At 52.1% G+C, this 10,000-nt stretch overlaps 1 protein-coding gene across 1 annotated transcript in view; it reads left to right on the top strand.

Annotated features, from left to right (window-relative positions):
* Window positions 1-4,048, top strand: part of hcn4 (hyperpolarization activated cyclic nucleotide-gated potassium channel 4) — a gene marked incomplete at both ends in the record, with an annotated part of 56,143 nt that extends 52,095 nt beyond the window's left edge. The window contains 2 exons of the mRNA XM_083690842.1: window positions 1,857-2,558; window positions 2,919-4,048. Coding sequence (XP_083546968.1) covers window positions 1,857-2,558; window positions 2,919-4,048 — 1,832 coding nt within the window. The remainder of the gene's footprint in view (window positions 1-1,856; window positions 2,559-2,918) is intronic.
* Between the last annotated feature and the right edge of the window lie 5,952 nt (window positions 4,049-10,000).

Below are 10,000 nucleotides of genomic sequence, written 5' to 3' on the forward strand. Positions count from 1 at the left end.
TCAAAATAGCTGCTTTGAAAACGATGTGGTCGGCAGATAGGTCTCTGCCCATCTCTCCTCGGCCCAGATGCCTGTGTGTGTGTGTGTGTGTGTGTGTGTGTGTGTGTATAAATCAGGGGAGGCTGGTGGAGGTAGAAATCGGAGGGTGGACTCATTGTATTGCATGGAACGAAATATGTAATGGTATCAAACATACGTGCCTGTCCACTGATGTCTACTTCCACCAGCCTCCCCTGATTTACACACACACACACACACACACACAGGCATCTGGGCCCATCAAACACAATGTGATACCATTCCTCATTCCTTTCCAGGGATTACAATGACCCCATCCTCAGATTTCTACCTCCACCAGCCTCTCCTGGTGTAAATAGATGGTGCTCAATGCTCACCTATCCACCGCCTAATGAAGTCATCCACACAACGCTGCTCTGTTAATTCATTACTGCCTTGATGAAACCTGTGCAATCTCATCAGAGCTGGGGGAGGGGGGGGTGGGGGGGGTGGGCAATGGGTGTGTGTGGGGGGGGGGGGGTCAGGGCAGGCCGAGAGACGGCTCTGCCTAATCGGCACCTCTCCTATCGAAAATGGACAGATTGATCTGGGCCTAATTGCATTTACACTAGCGAGATCGCGAACGTGTGTGTGTGTGAGGGGGGGGGGGGTTAGGTTTCACTCCCGCCTCATTGACGCTGTTCGGCACGGATTACATCGCTAGCTAGAACAATGGCCGTGTGAATTAACCCTGTCACTGCTAGCCCGTAGCATCGTAGCACGGTCCCATAAGCAGCTGATGGACCGAGGGGGCAGAGTTCAGTCCATAGTTTGGCTGTCATCCAGACGTGACCCAGCCTCAGCTTGTCCTCCCGTCCCGTCTCTGTGACCTTGGGCCTGGTTGACCCTTGACCCCTCCGCTAATCCCTGCTGAGGCCTGAGTGTCCAATGACAGGAGAGCATACAGATGACCTTACACCACTGATCCCTGCACACACACACACACACATACACACACATAAACACACACACACACACACACACACACACACACACACACACTCACCCTCACACACACTCCTCTATATCAGTAGCTATGGCCCCTCTGGATTCATGTTTGTTCTCCGTCGCCTCTTATCTACGGTTCCACAGTAAGAGCTAGTCAAACACACACACACACACACACACACACACACACACACACACACACACACACACACACACACACACACACACACACACACACACACACAGGCTGCTATCATGGCCTCCCTCCCTCCCCCTCTCTCCCTCTCTCTCCCACTCCCTCCCTCCCTCTCTCCCTCTCCTTCCATCCCTCAACCCCCCCCCCCCCCCAACCTCCCCCCCCCTGCCTCCTCCAGACCCTCAGCCAGGCTTTCTCTGTTCAGGCTGTCCTTGTGCTGTGCTGCCTTGCAGCAGAATCAGAGGCTGTGTGAAACAGGAATCAAAGAGGTGACGGGGAGTCACCAGATCACAGCCCTTCCCCTGTGCTTTAATATTCAGCGTGCAGCCTGGAGGGGTGATCGTCTATCGTTGTTTGTTGACTAAATGTGCCGGTTATTCACAGTATCAAGAAGTCCTGTACCTAGTTGTTATTGCACCAGAAAGGCCGCCAGGCAGGGCAGGGTTGAACTCGTGGTAGGTGCTGACTAACTGTCGTGTGTGTGTGTGTGTGTGTGTGTGTGTGTGTGTGTGTGTGTGTGTGTGTGTGTGTGTGTGTGCGCGTCTGTGTGTGTGTGTGTGCGCGTCTGTGTGTGTGTGTGTGTACGCGTCTGTGTGTGTGTGTGTGTGTGTGCCTATGTGTGTGTGTGCGTGTGTGTGTGTGTCTCACTCCGCAGGGAAGAAGAACTCCATCCTGCAGCACAAGGTGCAGCACGATCTGAGCTCCGGCGTCCTCAACTACCAGGAGAACGAGATCATCCAGCAGATCGTCCAGCACGACCGCGACATGGCCACCTGCGCCCACCTCTTCCAGAACGTCCCTCCCCAGGACCCCCCCTCCCCCACCCCCGTCATCTGGGCGCCCCTCATCCAGGCCCCGCTCCAGGCAGCTGCCGCCACCACCTCAGTGGCCATCGCCCTGACGCACCACCCCCACCTCCCCGCCACGCTCTTCCGTCCTCCGGTCTCCGTCCTGGGGTCGCTGAAAGACCCGTGTCTGAAGAAGTTCCACGTGACGGCGGTGCCGTCGCCCACGGAACCCCTCAGCTCTGCGGGGGACTCCCCCTCCGGCACGCCTTCCAAACTGCACTGCTCTGGGCTGGACACGCCCCTGCTGGCGTCCTTCCGGGCCCATCACAAGACCTCTGGGTCAGGGGCGGTTGGCTCCAGCCCCAGTCAGCAGGTGTGTAGTGGTAGTGGGGCCCAGCATGGGCCGAGCGGCGCCATGGTCGGGGCCTCTGCCTTCCCCTTTGGCCCTTTCTCTTCATCGGGCTCCCCCTCCTCCAGCACCGCCCAGCTCCACCACCAGCCCCACCAGCAGCAGTCCTTCCCCTGTAGCCCCCCGCCTCACACCACCCTCTTCCAGCACGGAGCTGCGGGTTCGGGGGGAGGGACGGGGGGAGCAACGGGGGGAGCGACTGGGGGGGGCGGAGCTACAGGTTGGTCTTCAGGAGGAGGAGGAGGAGGAGCTACAGGAGGGATGACAGGAGGGGGAGGAGCAATGGGAGGGTCTTCAGGAAGAGGAGGAGGAGCTACAGGAGGGATGACAGGAGGAGGAGGAGCAATGGGAGGGTCTTCAGGAGGAGGAGGAGGAGCTACAGGAGGGATGACAGGAGGGGGAGGAGCAATGGGAGGGTCTTCTGAGGGGGCCACTGGCTGGGTTGTGGGCGGAGCCCCCGGGGGGCATACAGCCGCAGCCACAGGGGGGGGTCATGGAGTACCAATAGGGGCGGCTACAGGAGGGGCAATGGGTGGGGCTACGTGTGATTCAATGGGAGGGGCTACGAGTGGTTCAATAGGAGGGGCTACATTTAAGGTAGTGGGAGGGGCTATGGGAGCGGTGATGGGAGGGGCTACAGGTGCAGTGACAGGTGGAGTTGTGGGTACCTGTGATTCTAATATTAGCCCCCTGTCCTCTGGTTCAGCTAGCCACATACCCAGCCAGCTGCTCCACAGCCAGCCCCCCCCCAAGCCTCCACAAGTGGGCTCCCTGCAGCAGTTTGCAGGCGGGGGCAGCAGGACTCCTAGTGGTCTCTTCCACTCCCCCCCTCCCAGTTCCCCATCCTTCAGTACAGGCCAGCTCCCCCAGCCCCATGGTTCCCCGTCTTCCCTGGGCCAGTTCAGCCTGGCAGGCCTCCAGTCTCGCCTGCTGCCCCAGCTGTCCCTGGAGAGGTCTGCCTTGGCCTCACTGGCCCAGTACGGCTCAGCCAACGCCTCGCCCTGCTACACCCCGATGGGGCCCAGCCCCACCGTCCAGAGCCCCACGGGGTCCCACAGCTCCCTGCTCATGCCCCAGATCTCCCTGCACGGCCAGCCCCCCAGCCAGCAGCACCACCAAACAGCAGCTCAGGGGAGAGAGTCCCCGCTGGGCCTGGGTCGCTTCTCGGAGGAACTAAAACTACTGTCCAGCTCCCACCAGTCCCTGCCCCAGGAGGTGGCTCACGCCATGGGCCACTCGCCCTCTCCCCTGCGTTCCTCTCCCCCGCATTCCTCTCCCCTGCGCTCCTCTCCTCCGCGCTCCTTTCCTATGCTCTCCTCTCCCCCGCGCTCCTCTCCCCCCCGTTCCTCGCCCCCCCGATCCTCCATGGAGTCCATAGGATTCTACAGCTCCCCTTTCTCCTCCCCCACGCTGGTGCCCAAACCCTGTAGCTTGGTGCCAGGACACATGACTCCTCCCGTGGCGATGTCACCCGGGCACCTGCGCCACCAGACTCAGTCCCCCCCCGTGGCGATGTCACCCGGGCACCTGCGCCACCAGACTCAGCCCCCTCCCGTGGCGTCCCCGGCCCTGCCGCCAAGGAAAGGCCCGGCAGGGGCCTACTCCTCCGAACTAGAACCTGTCCGCTCCAAACTACCCTCCAATTTGTGAGGCTGGATCACACCCTCCTGGACTGAGACCCAAAACAATCTTCCTCCTCCTGCGTGATGATGTCCTTTTCTTTCCCTCTTTAAAGCTTCACTGTGTTTTCAATTTTTATTATCATTTCCCTCCAGAAACTTAATCTTAACTGTGATTTACAAAAAAAAAAGATACCGGCGTAACCAGGTAACTCTCTAGACTTACTGTTTTTTTTTTTTTAGCTTTTAGCTTTTTGCTTTTTGTTTTTTGTCCTCTTCTCTTTTGTATTCATATTCGTATAAGCATAGAAATATATTTAATAGATATCTTAATCAAGGGATAGGAGGGTGTGAAATGATATGTTATTTAAGAAAAAGGTCATTTATTTATTTCTAACTATGCCAAATTCATCCGATAGGGTTTGGTGTTTATTGAGAGGGTTATGAAATGGACAGAATATTACTTTTTTCGCAGGAACCTATGCACTAATACCTGCATGTATAAACGTTTTTTTTGGTGTTGTTCTAAAAAAAACAGAATCTACCTTTTTAGCAGAAAAAGAGCAGATCGTTCTTCTATCATCCTCCACAATTACAGGATCACATATTGTTGATTCTTAAATGTATCTATTTAGACTTGTACTTATTTATTCCGATGTATAGGACTTTGCAAAACCTTCAGAGGCGGAGAAGAGATTTTAGGAAACCAAAAAAGACTTTCCTCCGGAGACATCTACCCCACCTCCTCTTGGCCTGTGTGTCCTCATGTTTTTTACCACTGTATTGTAGTAATACCGGGGGTGTTGAGTGGGCTTCAGGCCCTCTATCTCCGTAGGGAGACTGCATGTTAGTGACCGGGCTTACTGCAGAGTCCTCGACCGTGTCCTAACAAATTCACTTTGTCTTCCAAGCTCATGCTGCAAATGTTTTTGGGATATGAAGGACAAGTTGAGCCCTGCAATCTGTGTGGAAGTGTACGTGTGTGTGTGTGTGTGTGTGTGTGTGTGTGTGTGTGTGTGTGTGTGTGTGTGTGGGTGTGTGTGTGTGTGTGTGTGTATGTGTGTATGTGTTTGTGCGTGCGTGCATGCATGTATACGTGCGTGTGTGTGTGTGCGTGTGTGTGACTGAGCGTGTGTGTGGTGTCACTGGAGCCTGATCTGCCTGTCTGACCAGGAGGAGTTTTGCCTTTTCCCCAAACGTAATAGGACTTCCATCACAGCTTGTGTGTAAATACTTGTTTAGGCTACCTCTACCAACCCTTCAAATCCAATGCTAAAAAAAAGACAATAGTCTCTTGTGGTCCCAGTGCCGTCTTTCGCCACACTTCAAAGTCAGATGATGTAGCAAACGCACAGGAAAAAGACAGTTGGTGAGACACAGGCGAGGGGGTTTATCGTTACGTAACGGTCCCTATCAGGATAACTGTTATCGAACTGCTTGACCTAGAAATATGCCACTCTAAAATGTTTTATTCATTTGTGCATTACTTCTCATAGCTGCTTTACAACATAGACATTCTCCCACAATATGAATATGAATGCCAGTGTTGAGTTGAATGTGTTGAATGTGTGCACTTTTGGTATTATTTTTGTTCTTTGGGTTTTACAATCTTTGGACGCGAAGGACGTGAAGACAGAAGGAAGGGTCAAGACGAAAACAAAATGGCGGTTGTGTCAAATTGGATGGCACAGTAAGAGGGGGCTTCATGGTATGGTGGTCAGGTGGAACCCTGAAATTGTCCTCCGATTTCTACCTCCACCAGCCTCCCCTGGCAGGGATGTATCACGATCGGTCGTCTATAGAAGGGAGGAATGCCATGGTCTTTCCACACACCGCTCCTCTCCCCCACATCAGAAGGAGAAGCAGCATATATCCTCTACTCACAGCTGGGTCCCTACCACAGTCACGCCACTCAGCCACAACATCCTCATTTAACAAGACAGGGCCTGCGACCTTTGACCTCTACAGAACAGCATGGGCTAGTTGACAGAGGTGCACAGTGACCATGGTCTCTCCCTCATTAAAGCCTCAGCAGTCCCGTAGCAAGGCCTGACAACACACACACACACACACACACACACACGCACAGACGCAGGTAGGTATACACACACACACATACACACACACACACACAGACGCAGGCACGTATACACACACACACAGACACACACAGGTACGTATACACACACACACACAGACGCAGGCACATATATACACACACACACAGACACACACAGGCACAGGCACATATACACACACACAGACACACACAGGCGCAGGCACATATACACACACACACACACACAGACGCAGGCACATACACACACACACACACACAGACACACACAGCCATTGCATCGATGCAGAGAACCTTGCTTGTCATTCATCCACTTGTTTTTCTGTTGGGCAAAGGTAAACAGTCTATCACAGAAGCATTGTTTATCTAGCAGGGAGCCAGGGACTCTCTAGTTTGTGGATGTTTCTTAAACAGATAGAGTTCCTAATGAAGTTGAGTTGTACTAGACACAGTAGGTAGGTTTTCAATCATAAAAGGGCTTTGAACATGAGTACAGCTGTCCTATCGGGGCGATGGATCGTTCTGTGGCATCCCTGCCCTTTCCTTAACCTAAAGTCATTCATTTAGACCTGAATTTCAAACATTTAGAATATTGAATAACACTGTCACTTTGTGGCGGTGCTCTACTGTAGCTAATACCAAACTGAGGTTTCAGAGCATGGCAGTTCAGGGGCTGTTAGAACAGATTGTTATGTTTAGTCTATTTGATGCTGTTGCCTGCTGTGAAACAGTAGTGTTGTCAGGGTGTCGATATCGCTGGTATTCTGTTTTTCACCTAAAGGTTATCAACATACGACTATCACATTGTAGAACCTTTCACTCCCTCCTTTGTCTGTCTGTCTGTTTGTTGTTGTTGTTGTTGTTGTTGTTGCTGTTGTTGTTGTTTAACACCTTGTCTGCGTCTGGCAGCGAGTACCTATCTAAAAAGCTCTGAAATATTTATTCCCCATTGGTGTCTGTTTGACTTGTGGCACCTGCCTCCCTGACAGGCCGGCGGTGGGAAGCCCGCATCCCCTCAGAAGAGACACGGAGGGATGGGGAGGCGGGGAGCGTACACTCCTCAACACCACACAGTCAACACAGGCAAAGTGCTCCGCTGGCTGGAATATAGATGTCTACTTACAGCCGCTGCTAGGGCTGCTAACACAAAGCTAACTGACTGATGTGTCTCACATATCTGAGCAAAAGTCTTCCATTTCTGTTGTTGTCGTTTTTTTTTGTTCCCGCAATATGACCTTATTAAGTCGACTTGTTGTAAAATGTTTCGGTGGAGGGTTGATCGTCAAAGGCCCAAATCGGAGGAGACACTGATATATTGCGGGAGTGATGTGGAAGGACAGACAGACAGCCTGGAGTTTGACAGGTAGACAGGCACCCCATGGGGTACTCAGGGCTGATGAGGTGCTTGTTTATGGTGGGGACATTGAAAACATGTCTCCCCTACCCTATGATTGTTGCTGAGCGCTGGTGGATGTCTGCCAGGCTGGATATTGATTTGGGGAGGGGGGGGTTGAGGTAGCTTAGGGGTGTTGCTCAGGTAACAGTATGTGTCAGTGTGTCTGCGGGAGGCCAGCCCCTGCATGGCCAGGGGTCGATGGCTGGGAGTGGGGCCGTGTCTGACCAGGAGGGAGGGAGCGGGGAGCGGGGGTGGGGGCGGGGGCGGGGATGGAAGGAGGGAGGCGCAGGTCACTGCTGAGGACAGTGATCGATTGGCTGGGCCGGACCTGACCTGTCAGACCTAACCATTAACAGAGATAAGGAGGTGTGTAGTGTATCAATAAGTGCACTCTGCCGCTGTCACTCAGGGAGCCGTCACTTGTGGATTAGCATGGCAGCTCTGTCTCTCATCTACTGCAGGGCCACACCTCCCTCACCGTCACGTCTGGACGTCTGTCACCTCATTCACTCTTCAAAGGGATGTGTTGTTTCCATCAGCTCTGACTGTATGTTGCCAGTCTGTTTGAAGACGGTCTGTAGGGATGCCAGTTGGCAAGTTGGTATCTTTTTCGAGAGAACGTTGACAAAACAGAAACAGTGACTCACTCATGCCATGTTAGAGCTGTTTTCTTTACATTCCTCCTCTCATTTAGCATTTCTCCCAACGACCGAGGGCTGGCTGTTTTGGACTGACAGAGAAAACATACAGTAGCGTATGAAGGACATATGAAGGGCAGCGGAAGCATGTGACCACCGCAGGAGCTCAGTCCAAATGCAAAGAGCCACGACATTCAGAATTCATTTCAGGGCAAACAGGGACAAATACACCGGCTGTGGTCATTCTGTAATTCAGTAAAAAGACCAAATTAGTTTAGATGGGCTGGAGGAAGTCTGTCCTCCTTCCCCTGCAGCAGATGCACGTCATTGTGCTTTCCTCTGCCCTGTCCATGTGGGGCTTTAGCATGCTCTGACCCAGCGCTAGCCTTAGCATGCCCTGACCCAGCGCTAGCCTTAGCATGCCCTGGCCAAGTGCTAGCCTTAGAATGCTCTGGCCTAGTGCTAGCTTTAGCATGTCCTGGCCAAGTGCTAGCCTTAGAATGCTCTGGCCTAGCGCTAGCTTTAGCATGCCCTGGCCAAGTGCTAGCCTTAGAATGCTCTGGCCTAGTGCTAGCTTTAGCATGCCCTGACCCAGTGCTAGCCTTAGCATGCCCTGGCCAAGTGCTAGCCTTAGAATGCTCTGGCCTAGCGCTAGCTTTAGCATGCCCTGGCCAAGTGCTAGCCTTAGAATGCTCTGGCCTAGCGCTAGCATTAATGTGCTCTGGCCCAGTGGTAGCTTTAGCATGCTGTGGCCCAGCACTAATCAGTACTGGAGGGGGAGGGGGGGTGGGATCTCTCAGCTGGGCCTTGGGGAGCCTAGGAGAAGCTCCACCTGGCATATCCACTACATTTCCTATTCATGGCCATCTCTGTAACACAAGACATCCTTGATTCCATTTGGGCCGCTCCCAATTTCACAACCTAATCTTCGCCTCCCTCTTGCCTTTGTGCTGTATTACTGGCCCGTGAATATGGGTTGGTGAGTCAGTGGTGCATCCTGTGATGAAATCAGCTGATTGGGGATTAGATGTGTAACAGCAGCAGAATTGAACCTGCGATTTCCTGAGGCTACGAGGGGAGAGAGAGACTGTGTTTACTTGGCACCTTCATTACTCATTCATACCCACAAATTCATTCTTAACCTTCAACAAACATCCCGGGCGTAGGAAGGCTTCTGGAGCAGCAGTAGCAACACACCTCAAACATTCCCGGAGCCTAATGCAACCGACCCCTTTTTTGTGCTTATTTATTTATTTATTTATTTTACTGCTGACCCGGTCAGACCAGAATAACGTGATAGGTGTGAGTTTAATCCCAAAGTGTGCTGTTGGGCAGTGTGAACAGGAGACAGATTTAGCCCAGTTTAGCAGTAGTGCCAGGACCACATACTGTATGTGTTAGGAAAAAGAGTCTGATTTGGAGTCTGGTTCTCATGTGCTTCTCACTGGCCAAGGGGGGGGGAGGGGGGGGGGGGGCATGGAGGGGCGAGGGCTCCCAACCTCCTTCTCTTAACTTTCTTTTCTTTTTCTGTTGCTGAACTATATATATGTCACATATTCTGATGTTAGGAACATATTAAGTCAATGTATATTTACATATACAGATTTAAATATTTCCATAGGACCTATTTATATTTCTGTATTTATTTTAGATTCTTATAAGTGATGCCATGACCATAACAGAAATGATAAGCAATGTTCACCAAACTGTGTGTATGTACAGATTCATATCATCATCGTTCAAAAAATCATGTGGTTTTTTAAAAGGAACATATCGTTTGCATTGTATAATCTCTTGACTTTGTTAGCGTGCAGGAGTGGGACACTAGCCTACATGCTACGTCACTTTCTATCAGACGGCTTTTTTTCTGTT

This window comes from Argentina silus (assembly GCF_951799395.1).
Source record: "Argentina silus genome assembly, chromosome: 19".
Classification (NCBI taxonomy): domain Eukaryota; kingdom Metazoa; phylum Chordata; class Actinopteri; order Argentiniformes; family Argentinidae; genus Argentina; species Argentina silus.